This window comes from Pangasianodon hypophthalmus, chromosome 4, assembly GCF_027358585.1.
Source record: "Pangasianodon hypophthalmus isolate fPanHyp1 chromosome 4, fPanHyp1.pri, whole genome shotgun sequence".
Taxonomy (NCBI): Eukaryota; Metazoa; Chordata; class Actinopteri; order Siluriformes; family Pangasiidae; genus Pangasianodon; species Pangasianodon hypophthalmus.
This window is the reverse complement of record NC_069713.1, coordinates 28,300,743-28,313,711: the sequence shown is the minus strand read 5'-3', so window position 1 is coordinate 28,313,711 and position 12,969 is coordinate 28,300,743. Positions and strand designations below refer to the sequence as shown.

Sequence of the window (12,969 nt, the reverse complement as noted above, 5' to 3'; positions counted from 1 at the left end):
TAAGATTTGTCAAAAACTACTTTAATGTACTTAATATCTAACGCTGAATACAGTAAAATTAATTACTTAAGAACTGTTCTATATTTTAGAATATATAATAAGCCTTAACTGTTACAGTCAGTAAAAATTAGGCAATAAAGTAATGAATGTCTGAATAAACAAACAAACAAACAGCCTAAATAACTAAACACTGCATAAATCAGCGTTTCATAATATCTATAAATAGCCTATATACTCAGCTACATACATTAACTATACAAAAATATATAAATAGTACTTTTTTTTAGCTATTTTATTTTCTAAAATTATTGATAAAATTATTCAGTAGAGAATTAAAGCGCCTCTGAACTTTTCTTTTATGTTTTTTTTTTACCACAACGGGGCGTCTCTGACACCGGAAGCAAATTCCCCGCCGATAAAATAAACACTTCCGTTTTCACTCGAATTTGAATTCCGGTATAAAATATGGCGCGAGGTTTTACATGGATACATCAAATACTTTGGCATTTCTAATAATTAAAGAAGTAAAGTAAAAGAAATAGTTTTAAAAAATGCGTATAACGGAAAAGGATGAGGGGGAATTCACTTCCGGGATTAGTTGGACGCCGTGACGTCACCACCAGTACAATACCAAAGAGATTCATGTCTAAAATATATTAAAATATCAATTTTTATAAATAAACATATTAGCATTACAATATAACATACATATAAATGAAATCACTATTATTTTGCTTCAGACAAAAGCATTAGATGCTTCATATATATTTATTTCAGCAAGGTTCGCAAAATTACATTCTCCTTTAATAAAATTTGCCAGAAGTCATATTTTGGTGATTAATAAGACTTTTAGAAAAGGACAGGAGTGTTTGACGGAGATAAAAACAGACACTTTAGGAAATTAAAAAAAAAAAAAAAAAAAAGACATTAACCGACCACACCATTAACATGCTAACTAACTAGCATGCTAACAAGCTGGCTGAATAAAGCACTACATTTCCTTCAGCAGTTATGTACAGTGTCTGTTTCATAATTCACAAATATAAAGCTTAGTCAGTTTATATCCATCTATTATATTCATCTTTCTACATCATTTTACATTCACTTTTCAAGTTGTCAAAGGTGACTTGACCCCTTAGTCTCCAAGAGTTCAGCTATCAAACTTGCTCAGGTTAGAACCCAGCTCTTACTCTGGTTACTGTCTTTTAAACCAGTGGAAATTCTTAACATCTTGATTTGTGCTTTTTAATTTAATAATGAGTTACTTATACACAATTTCTCTCTCTTTCAAGCTCAACCGCAGGATGAAACCACACACACACACGCACCCAGAGCACTGGGAGATCAATCTTTATTAGAAATCACATTAATACATAAGCGACAAAGCAGAGACATAACCCACCTACGTAGTCATCATTAATCATCAGCTAAACTGAACCTGACTGAGTGAAGCATCTGAGTGTTTTAAACGCCATCATGTTTCACACTACATGATTCCAGCACTTTTATTTTATTTTATTACCTGTCACAAAATACTTGCGTACTCGAGATCCCAAGAAAATCTGGGCTGAATTCTATAACAGACTTTATGATAACGCGTGTCCTCTAAAGAAGATCCTCTACCGGCAGATCTGTGCTTAGAGAGAATGACTACATTCTGCTTACGTAATTGAGCACCAGGATATCAACTCGTGCAGACAACAGGCTTGCATAAACATGAAGCGAGTGTGAGGTAATAACGCCATTTTTCTGTTCGTTAGCATGTTACGTTTTTCTCCATCGCCGCTACTGTACGCATAGCTGTGCTGCCCTCCTATTGGTGGATTTTAGTTGACTGTCATAGCAGCAGCGCTCACACTCCGAAATTCCTCACACTGACAACCAAGTCACATAACATGTCGTTAGACACCGCTTTCAACTCACGAGCGAAGAATTCTTTTACGATGTGCAAATTGTGTCAGCAAGATGGTACAGAGTAAACCTGGCTTAAATCACATGATTATTTCTGAACCAATAAAGACTTCAGCTTAATATTAATTTAAAAAAATGGCTTCAGATCTTCTGTGTTACTACTGGAGAGATTTTACTAACACTCGAAGTGCGTACTACTAAGCGGAAGCCCGAGAGCGAGGCTGAGCGATACGACCATCTGATATCGATATCGTGATCAAGTGCATCACAATCCACTTAACATTTCTTATTTTAAGAATTACAAGTGGATTGTCAGTAGCGGATTTGATGTTTTTTTGTACTGAAACTTTCATACTTTAGTGTTAATTTATTTTTGGCAGTTTGTGAGCAAACCTATAGCTCATGACACACATCATGTACCTCACCCATAATCGGATAAAACGCTCCACTATAAATCATTCAACGTGAAGGTAAATGGAGTTTGAACGCTGCAGTCGCTTCCATCCGCTGTACTTCATCATCATCATCATCATCATCCACCTGCAATGAGAGAGAAGGATATTTAACACTTAATTTTTTGGTTCACAGAGTCAGATTTCAGGGTTTTAAATACCCAAGTGATGAAGTGTTCTTATCGAGGCAGAAGCGTCAGGAGTCAGTGAGATGTCCTGACTTTACTCTGCGCCCCGAGAAGATTTGCTGTGTGCCTTTTCTGACACCACGTTCATCACAGACAGGAACGAACGGGCAACACCAAGGCCAGACTGAAACTACAGAACGCTCCCGACTCATCCAGACATCCTGCTAACTTCTTCAGATGAGAAATGGAAGCAGCTCTATCTCTATCTAATTATTTTATATATATATATATATATATATATATATATATATATATATATATATATATATATATATATATATATATATATATATATATATATATTACACACATACTATATTATATTATATTATATTAATAAACAATTAACTAGCTAAAGACAAATTAGTTTGAAATGTCGGACCACATGCTCCATCAGCTCGGGCAGATAAATCATTCGAGTCAATTGTCTGGATTTGTGGCTTCTTTACAGTATCGCACCTAATTTGTATAGAATTGAGAAAATCTCAGTATGATTCTCATGCAAGTACGTAGAAAATAAACGAACTTTTTTTTTTTTTTTTTTTTTTTAAATTGCTCGATAGCGTGAACGAAGGGTGATCGTGGAAATCAGATGTTTACTAATGTGGTTTGAGACTTCCTGTCCTCTATAAAATGAACTACCGGAAGGTTGTGTGGGCCGCCATCTTGTATGACTCCGCCCCTTTAGGCCACACCTCTAAAACTTTGAAGGTGAAATGGTAGCTAGAAGGAGACGTGCCTGCTTTTCTTCCTGCCATTTTATCAACGTGAAACAGAAATAACGAGGCATTTTTCTCCATAATCCACACTAACATGTCTAAGCTAAACTAAGACTTTTGCACACGTTCAAAGGCGGTTAAAGTGGCTGTATTTTTTTTATGTAACAAGAATTGCGAACTTGAAGTAACCGATATCAATACATCCTGCAGGATTTGACCAGAGATGCAATTTAACAAGGTAGAAGGCAAGTGTGGATTCTTCAAGGCGTGTATATGAAGACTAAGGCCTGTAGTTATGGAAATGATTCGTGGTGAGACTTTTATCCCTTGTTAGCAGATCAAAATTAAATCTTATCCTTAGATTAAATGATTTCACAGTAGTGGAGGTGTACGTATTTGCATAACTGACCAAAAATATCAGTTCACCTGTGTTTAACAGGAACATGGCGAGTTCAGCTGTCCTCATGGTCTGAATAATCAGGCTTTCAATTCCTACCTGCATCAAAAAATATAAAGACATGAGATTGTAATCAAAGCAGCAGTGATACAGAATGAAACTCCTGTGCACAAGCTCTTTTCAGGATGTCCCTGTCACAGCACTTCACACAAATCATGAGGATTCTGTGAGCTGAAGCCATTACAAGAGTTTCTTTGCGCCTTATTTGACACCACATCCATCTAGAAGAAAATGAACGGGCAACACATAAAGGCAAGGGCAATGAAAACACTCCCAAATAAAAAATCATGCATTTTAAAGTTAAAAAAAAGGAAACTGAATGGAAAAATGAGCATTATTTCATGTTTGTGTCTATTTTTTCTAATTATTATTATTTTTTTTAATAATTAAATCATTTCTAAACATTCAGAATATTAAAATAAACCTACTCATACACACCCATTAGGAATCAGAAGACAGGAAAAGATTAAAAGTTGAATTAAAAAGTTCATTTTCTTACATACCATGCTGATCCACGAGACCACTTCGGCACGCGCACATGCTGCTCTCCACCACGCGGACGCGCTTTTCGTACCGGAAGTGAGGACTCTATAAACTGTAAGGACCCAAAAAAAAAAAAGGTGGCCATCGAAGCGCCGGATTAAAAATATGTGCATGAATCATAAAAATACATTAATACAATAATAAAAAACTACATGAAAACGTCATAGTGAATAATAATTTACAGAGAGAGAGAGAAAGAGAGAGAGAGAAAGGGAGAGAGAGAGAGAGAAAGCGCACAGATGTAATTAAAAAAATGCAGAACTCGTTCAGGTTGAATCCCAAATACATTCACGTTCAAAATCGAGTTCACTACTTAGCACGTAGGGAATATTACGATTCAACGTATACGAGTTGTATGTTCTCGAGTTTAGCTAAACATAATTAATATTAGCGAAGTATTGTAGAAAGCGACTCCTTTTCCTCGAGCCCTCGCTTCCTAGTACAGGTCCTGTAGCTTTGAAGCACCCAGGTGTAGTGAGGAAGTGAGAATTTGGGACGCGGCCCGAGTCCTGCGCTGTTGGCACTTAGCTGTCAAGCAGGGTGAAGTCGTGCGCTTGCTAGCGTCAAGTGTCTCTATTAAAAGCGCATTTATTCATGATAATTGTGCAGAAGATCTAACTAAGTGCACATTTAAACGCCAGGACGAGGGTGAGTAGCTAACTAGATGTGCTGCTAGTTGTTTAATGCTAGCTAAATGTTAGGTTAGATTAAATGTCAGTGTTGAACTTGATTTCATTTTCAAAGTTCAGTTATTTGGTTAAAGGTACAGTCAGTTATAGGTAGTTTAACTACTAACTAACTAACTTCAGGAGGTAACTGGCTCTCTGAACTAGCTAAATAGCTAACTAACTAAGAAGCTAATATGCTCTGTAGTGATGTGTCGTTAGCGATCGTGTCGGCTCTTCGAGTCGGTTCTTTTTAAGTGAGTCGACTCGCACAGATGAGCGTTTATTTATATATTCATTTATTTATTTTTCCAGATTTAGGCAAATAACATATTCCATTTGTCTAATAAAAAACAGCACAGATACATTAACAACTATGCAGCGATGCTGTATGCTGTGTCCATCCACATGTGTAGTGCTTTGATAAATTTGCAATGATTTATGATTTATAGATTTAATGCAATGCACAATAATGTTATTTTGGTCATTAGAAGGTTGAATAAGACTTCAGAGTTAGAATCTGTATCATAATCATATCCTAAACATTGTCCGGTTCATTTAAAAAAAGAAAAAGAAAAAAAAAAGGCAGTGAGTCATTTGGAAGAGTCGACTCTTATTAGTGAGCTGAACCGAATGATTCACTGACTCACTGATTCACTAACAAAAAGAGGTTAAATGGGCGTGTCCAAGTTACAAATATGTAGGAAGCAGGAACTGCTAGGGGGTTTGGGATTATACACACATCAGTTGTCTGTGCTAATATTTATATATAGTTGAGATTTAATATAGTGTTATAGATGTGTTATAGATGTGTTATAATCAAACCCCCAGTGAAGACGGCTGCTATTTTTTGCCTTGGCTCTGGTACGTGTCTGAGCAGCTGCAGGGTGACAGAGCAGTTATTTAGGCCTCATGCTGAGAAAGTTTCGGCTTCTTCAGCTGTATACGTGTGCCTCGCTGATAACCGCACTGAAATACCACCCTCACCCTGATGACTGAGGGACAGAGGAACAAAGAGCCTGAACGGCTACACGTTCAACCTCCAAAAACCTCTGCAGATATAACAACCCTAATCACGAGAAGTAATCATTTACATATCATCAGTGATTGGTGCAAAGCTGTTGAGCTTAATTAGTGATGTCACAATCTGAGCTGACATGTAGCCCCGCCCACAAATCAGTTTTACACCAAGCTACTGAGCAAGTCTCTGTTTTAAACAGAAAAACGGTGATTTCGCAGCATTTGATCTGTTCTGTGAGCTGTGTTACATGATGTACTCTCTGAAGTCTTAACTATCACAGTGAAAACCAGTTTATTTCCCAGCACAAGCCCAGATTTAAATCTGCCAGCAGCCCAAAAAAAAACAAACCACATGTGTAACCTGTGTATTGACTAAAGAACATTTAAGAAACATTAATATCAAAATGTAAAAAGTTAATTGAAGAGTTCATTTTTAAAATTGTCATTGGAATGTGGTTTTTTGTCCTTGTATCATTTTCTTTCCTTTTTTGGAATTTTCATTTTTGTAATTTTGCCTTTTTGCCTTAATTCTAATTTTAATGTTCTTTTTTGGCAGCGTCATTTTTTTCACTTTGTTTTCTTTTTTTTTTGTCATTTTGCAATTTTATTTTTTGTCCTTTTCATTTTTTGTCATTTTGACATTATCTTTTTTTTTGGGTCATTTTGTCACATTGATTTCCTTTTTTTTAGTCATGTTGTCATTTTCATTTTTTGTCATTTTGATATTTTCTTTTCTTTTTTTGGCCATTTTATCACTTAGTTTTCTCTTTTATTTTTGTCATTTTCTTCTCTTGGTCATTTTGTCACATTGTTTTCCTTTTTTTGGTCATGTTGCCATTTTATTTTGACATTTTTCTTCCCCATCTTGACAATTTCTTTTTTTTTCTTTTTGTCATTTTGCAATTTTCTTCTATTTTCTGGTCATTTTGACATTTTCTTTCATTATTTGTATTTTTGCCATTTTTTTGACCATGATTTACTTTTACAAACCAGCACAAATAACACAGAATAAAATTGTGAAACTTTTGTGTAAAAAATTTCAAAGATTTCATAACTGAACTAAAAATTTTTAGGAAATCTTTGAAACGCATCTGTCTAAAATACTATCTATTCTTAGCATTACTTATATCACAGAGCTCAGATGATATTTTAGACTTAAACATGTTGTCACTGTAACTCCTGTCTGTTTTGTTCTGTGTTAGGGTGTGCTTCCTTGTGATTTACTTGAACCTGAATGCTATTGTGTATTTGTTCTTTTCCAGCAGGATTTCGAGGACCTGCAGGTGGTGGGAATGGACGCTCACGCTTCATCACGCGCTCTCTCCCGGAAGAGGAGGAGAGATGACTCGAATGGAGAGACGGAGGAAGGAGACACGACGGGCAAATTTAAACGCCACACCGTGGTAATAATGCAGGGCTTCAAAAAAGAAACGCTGTTTAGACCGTAATTTCCTTTACAAACCAGCAAAATATAAATGATTCAAAATTAGGATTAAAAAATATTTAAAATAAAAAATATACATAAAAAATTATTAAAAATTAGGATTAAAAATATTTAAAATAAAAAATACATAAAAATATTTTATCACTGAAAATGATTAAGATTTTACCATTTGAAACATTAAGTACAACATTTTAACATAAAGTGAGCTAGTTAAATTTATTTAAAGAAAAAAATCACGATATCTCAGAAAAGCACAACAAAAGAAAAAAATTTGAAGGAAATTTGAAAGAAATTTTTTTATCTAATAAATGAAATAATGTGTGAACGTTCTTCTTCTTTTCTTTTTCTTTTTTTTTTTATGGCTTAGGCTCTAAGAGATCCGGCTCCGTACGCTGATCAGCTCGATTCGTTGGAGGATCGGCCATATAAACGCGTCAGCATGGAGGAGGCTCAAAGGGGAACACCACGTAAGTCTCACACACACACACACACACACACACACACACACACACACACACACACACACACACAAGTAAGTAATATAACAACACCTGTGCAGTCTATAATTCTACTATCTTTGGTATTTAGGCTGCTTTCAAACTTAAATTCACACAAAAATCACTGCTCTTAGTGCCTCTTGTACCGATATGAAAAAAAACGTAACATGCACACTGTAACCATGACGACACTCTTACGTGTCTGAGATCAGATTTTATGTGTCTACGTGCTGTAGATCAGATTTATTATTCTCATTAATGCAGAGGAAATAAAGACCATTGGAACTCTGGTGATGATGAGGTCGTTTGTCTTCGCTGCAGCTTTGGAAATAGAAAATCAAGAGAATTTAGAATCAGAAGTCATCATCTTTATTTTTATTTGATATACATCAGAGCACAGAAATTCTTTTTTTCCACATATCCCAGCTGGGTTAAGGGCCTTGCTCAAGGGCCCAACCGTGGCAGCTTGGTGGTGCTGGGGCTCGAACCCCCGACCTTCTGATCAGAAACCCAGAGCCTTAACCGTTGAGAGAATTTAAGCCATGTGTGCGACTCGATGTTACATCGCGTACCGGCGAAAATCCCAAAAATACAGACTCTGATGTGTTTCTTTACAGCAACATTATCCAATCCGCCATAATCGCTTCTCGTTTTTCACCAGCGCTCTGTCCTCCATGTTTGATTTTCTTTTTGCTTCACCCTTAACATGCGACCTGATTGGTCAAGAAGTTAAAAAAAGAGCTTTACATACTTCAGTGCTTTTTCTTTACATTTTAACATTAAACTAGACATTGGATGTGCTTTATAAAATCCCTTGGTGTAGGGTTGCATGTAAAACATGCGCTGGAACAAAACCAGTGAAAAATAACTACTTTTATAGCAAGCCTTCTACATTTTAATACATTATAGCTGGAAAAATGTACCACATGCTCAGGTTCGCTCTTTGACGTGATGTTTTCGTGTGTGTGTGTGTGTGTGTGCTAGCTGACAGGCCGGTGAGGGTGTACGCAGACGGCATCTTCGACATGTTCCATTCAGGACACGCCCGCGCCCTCATGCAGGCCAAAGGCCTCTTCCCCAACACACACCTCATCGTTGGAGGTAAACACTGATCTTAAGTACAGTGCTTACATGCTGTGTGTGTTGATAAACGCGTGTGTGTGATAGTTATGATTGTGATGATGTGGCGATGTGTGTGCAGTGTGCAGTGACGACCTCACACACAAACTCAAGGGCTTCACCGTGATGAACGAGGAGGAGCGCTACGACGCCGTCACACACTGCCGCTACGTGGACGAGGTGGTGCGCAACGCGCCCTGGACCCTCACGCCCGACTTCCTCACCAAACACCGGGTGTGTGACCGCCGCAGTTACTGAAGGATCACGCACATATACACACATACTAAAGCACACACTACTACTGTATATGGACTCTAGTAAGCAGGTACACACATTATAGTATGTGGACACACACAGTGTGGATGTAAACACTAGTACGTTCATATATTGATAATCAGCTGTAAACTACCAAGCGTGTTCACGGCACGTTTACGCTTAGCCACGCCCACAGAACAGCACGAAATGGCAAAATGGCGACTAAATGGTGAAAATATATAGGATACCTCCTAAGCAGCTCAGCCACTGCAGCGTCAGTCTTATTCGTCTTATTTTATGGATTTCTTTCGTTCATGTCATTAATATGAAAGGATTAAATTTGTCTGATGTGCAGTGTGTTATACTGGAGCTCTAACCTGTCATTGTGTGTGTGTGTGTGTGTGTTTATGTTCTCAGATTGACTTTGTCGCTCATGATGATATCCCGTACTCCTCAGCGGGGAGTGATGACGTGTACAAACACATCAAAGAAGCAGGTGGGGGAAACAGACAACATACTACAACCCCAGACCCACACACACACACACACGCAGTGTTTATTCCAAAAAATCCTTTCCATTCCCCTTTACTCCATCTACGATTTGTTCAGGTATGTTTGCTCCGACTCAGCGCACTGAGGGCATCTCTACCTCTGACATCATCACCCGCATCGTCCGCGACTACGACGTGTACGTGAGGAGAAACCTGCAGCGCGGCTACACGGCCAAAGAGCTCAACGTCAGCTTCATCAACGTGAGTCTCCACCTCATCCTAATGAGGTGTGTTTTGCCTCTCAAGCACACACACACGCACACACACATCCTGACGCTGCGTGTTTGCATTCCTCCCACAGGAGAAGAAGTACCACCTGCAGGAGCGTGTGGATAAGGTGAAGCAGAAGGTGCGAGATGTGGAGGAGAAGAGCAAAGAGTTTGTGCAGAAGGTGGAGGAGAAGAGCATCGACCTGATCCAGAAGTGGGAGGAGAAATCCCGGGAGTTCATCGGAAACTTCCTGCAGATGTTCGGGCCCGAGGGAGCGCTGGTGAGTCGCACCAACCTCAAGTCATGAAACCGTTCGCAGGAACGTTTCCTACGTTGTGTAAATGTCCATATAAGGAAATTTGCTAATGAGAACTTTTACGCATTACGCTGTCAGGTTTAAAACACTTATTTATTTCAATTACACACCAAGTTAATAAACATTTTGTCACTTCATATTAAAGTATTAAACAAATCCATAAATTAAGACGAATCAGATAATCTGTTTAATGAAGACAAAAGTAATGGCGCCCTATAAAAGGAGTTCGAGTTAGTGTGTGTCTACGGTAGTCGACATGCTGCAGTAGCTGCGCTGCATTACTATAAGATTTAGCGCACACCGCACTTAGGAGACGCTCGTTCACCATTTAGTCACTTTCAGCTCTCTCTGAGACGTTTAGAGTTTTGTGGGCGTGGCTAAATGTAAACATGAACATGCGTGTGGTATTGATCGACAAGAAACATCAGTGTCTCTGAAACTTTTGTCAATCTGGCAGGAATTTTAGTTCAGTTTGGCAAAAACTTTGACAACAATTTACTAAAAGATTGATAAATGAAGACGTTTTTTCATGTGTGTGTGTGTGTGTGTGTGTGTGTAGAAGCACATGCTGAAGGAGGGGAAAGGCCGCATGCTGCAGGCCATCAGTCCTCGTCAGAGCCCGAGCAGCAGCCCGACCCGTGAGCGCTCGCCCTCGCCCACCTTCCGCCTCCCGTTCTTCACCAAGACCTCACCGCCCGCCTCGCCCAGCGCCAAGCGCCCACGCCATGACATCATCACCCATGGCCAGAACATCAGCGAGGACGAGGACGACGAAGATTAGGAAGGAGGACGTCAGACACTGGGTGTGGAAATGCTGACACGGAAACATGTCGCTCCTCTACTTCCTCCATCAAATATGGAATGAAGAACGGATATTTTTTTAAACATGTTGCAGCTATGGCTGTGTGTGTAGTAACCATTAGCATACAGGAGGACTGTGTGTGTGTGTGTGTGTGTGTGTGTGTGAGATGTTACAGCATGCCAGTGTTCTGGCTCTGTTTCCTGTAAGATCTGAGTTTTGGGGGAAGAGCCGCTGTTTTTACTCTAGAATCGTCTGTCAGTGTGCATGGGATCGTTTTATTTTTATTTTAAAAACAACCTTTTTTTGTTCTTTATACAGTCTAACAAGACACTCAGAGAGTCTGTACATTTTTTAGTTACATCTGCAAAGCTCATCGTACAGTTCTTTATCTTAAAAACACGTCAAGCGTGCGCTAACTGGTCAAGAGACCTCGTCTGTTGCCATGGTTACATCTCGGACCGTGTTATTTCTCTCTGTGCACTTCAAGTATAGGCCAAGGGCTAAAAAAACATAGTATTCATGGTTATGTAGTATGAATACATAGTATTCATTCAATTCTAGCACTATTACCTCGATAAAATAGAAAATAGCGCACACATTTACACCTGTAAACGAGTATTTTCCAGATTTTCAGAGAAGTCGTATCTGACATTTTCTGGATGTTTTTTTTTTTTTTTTTTTTTCCCTAACAGGTGTTGCGAGGTGTATTGGAATTTTATTTAGTATTTTTTTTTGTAAAGTCTATAGCGGTAACATTAAACCAAACAAACACTATGTTAGACTACGCCAGTAGGAGGCGCTGAACTGCACCCGTTATGCTCTAGCTAGCTGACTAGCCTTGTAGCGGAAAGTTAGCTACATTAGCCTTGACTGCATTTAGGGTGCACAGGATATTTAACTTTACTACTCGTTTTTTTAAGAAATCTTGGACATCTTGTGATAGCTTGTTTTTTTTGTTTTTTTTCTTTTCGTAAGCATCAAGTCCTGAAAAAAGCGTTCAGGAGCATCAAAGCAATCCCATAAACCTGTTCACCAAACGAGTGTTTGAAAAACGTGATGGAGATGACGAGGAAGACATTTTGCAATACAGTAAATCTTTGTGAAAATATCATCCAGCTTGATGAACCATTATTATTATGGAACTTTAATAATTGGCACATACGCAATCTGCGTTTGCATTTCTGACTCGACGCTTGTAACGACCTCAGCAGGTTTTATTGCACTGTTCGAGCTCTGCTGATCTGATGTGTGTTTATATATTTCTGTAAAGCTGTCCTGTTAAAAGCGCTATACATATGAAATTGAATTGAACGGAGTACGTGTAAAATGTAGGATTGTGTACAGCTACTGTAATAACCTCACTAATTAATTAGTCTCTCACTGCACAAAATGGACTTTAATTGTAAGATAGTTTTATCTTTTCTTCTGTCTGGTGTCTGCTCGGTTTTTTATTTATATCAGAACACAGAATCTTATTAAATCAGTATAATATGAACAAAACTTCGTATGAATTTCTTATTCCAACCTGACAACCAGGTGTGTGTGTGTGTGTGTGTGTGTGTGTGTGTGTGTGTGTGTGTGTGTGTGAGAGAGAGGGTCCATTTGTGGCAAAATTAAATAAATAAAAATAATAACCAATGAGGGTTTTCATAATGGGAAAAACCTTATTATTTATTATAAAATAAAGATTTACTGAAATTAATTTATTTATTCATTGAAATGACTGTAAAAATAAACTTGAATTAATTTACTGATTTTCTTTCAAAAATATTATTTAGAATTAATAAAAATTTACTATTATTATTTAAAATGCAGTATAA

General features: G+C 37.9%; 1 protein-coding gene, 1 long non-coding RNA gene and 2 other non-coding genes across 5 annotated transcripts; 1 reads left to right on the top strand and 3 right to left on the bottom strand.

Moving 5' to 3' along the window:
* Nucleotides 1–1,335: 1,335 nt before the first annotated feature.
* Nucleotides 1,336–4,430, bottom strand: LOC113540592 (uncharacterized). The gene is made up of 3 exons (XR_003404048.3): nucleotides 4,231–4,430; nucleotides 3,697–3,766; nucleotides 1,336–2,451 (listed from the first exon to the last, which is right to left on the bottom strand). It is a non-coding gene; the product is annotated as an uncharacterized LOC113540592 (long non-coding RNA).
* Nucleotides 2,535–2,672, bottom strand: LOC113540696 (small nucleolar RNA SNORA13). Its single transcript, XR_003404070.3, has one exon. It is a non-coding gene; the product is annotated as a small nucleolar RNA SNORA13 (small nucleolar RNA).
* LOC113540695 (small nucleolar RNA SNORA13) lies at nucleotides 3,851–3,982 on the bottom strand. The gene has a single exon (XR_003404069.1). It is a non-coding gene; the product is annotated as a small nucleolar RNA SNORA13 (small nucleolar RNA).
* Nucleotides 4,431–4,767: 337 nt separating the features above from the next.
* On the top strand, nucleotides 4,768–12,649 carry pcyt1aa (phosphate cytidylyltransferase 1A, choline a). Of its 2 annotated transcripts, none has more exons than XM_026937162.3 (9): nucleotides 4,768–4,918; nucleotides 7,221–7,358; nucleotides 7,767–7,866; nucleotides 8,881–8,997; nucleotides 9,098–9,249; nucleotides 9,688–9,766; nucleotides 9,880–10,022; nucleotides 10,123–10,311; nucleotides 10,907–12,649. In XM_026937162.3, exons 2-9 carry the CDS (start codon nucleotides 7,248–7,250, stop codon nucleotides 11,126–11,128), a joined length of 1,113 nt encoding a protein of 370 aa, XP_026792963.1. In that variant the 5' UTR covers nucleotides 4,768–4,918; nucleotides 7,221–7,247; the 3' UTR covers nucleotides 11,129–12,649. The 2 variants fall into 2 exon arrangements, with proteins under 2 accessions (XP_026792963.1, XP_034159850.1); XM_034303959.2 differs by having other exon boundaries at nucleotides 4,778–4,918; nucleotides 7,218–7,358.
* Nucleotides 12,650–12,969: the final 320 nt, after the last annotated feature.

Coding starts and splice junctions, on each gene's coding strand:
- pcyt1aa (XM_026937162.3), top strand. CDS start 7,248: ATGGACGCTCACGCTTCATCACGCGCTCTCTCCCGGAAGAGGAGGAGA. Junction 9,250..9,687: donor ACTTCCTCACCAAACACCGG/GTGTGTGACCGC, acceptor TTATGTTCTCAG/ATTGACTTTGTCGCTCATGA. Junction 10,023..10,122: donor TCAACGTCAGCTTCATCAAC/GTGAGTCTCCAC, acceptor TTCCTCCCACAG/GAGAAGAAGTACCACCTGCA.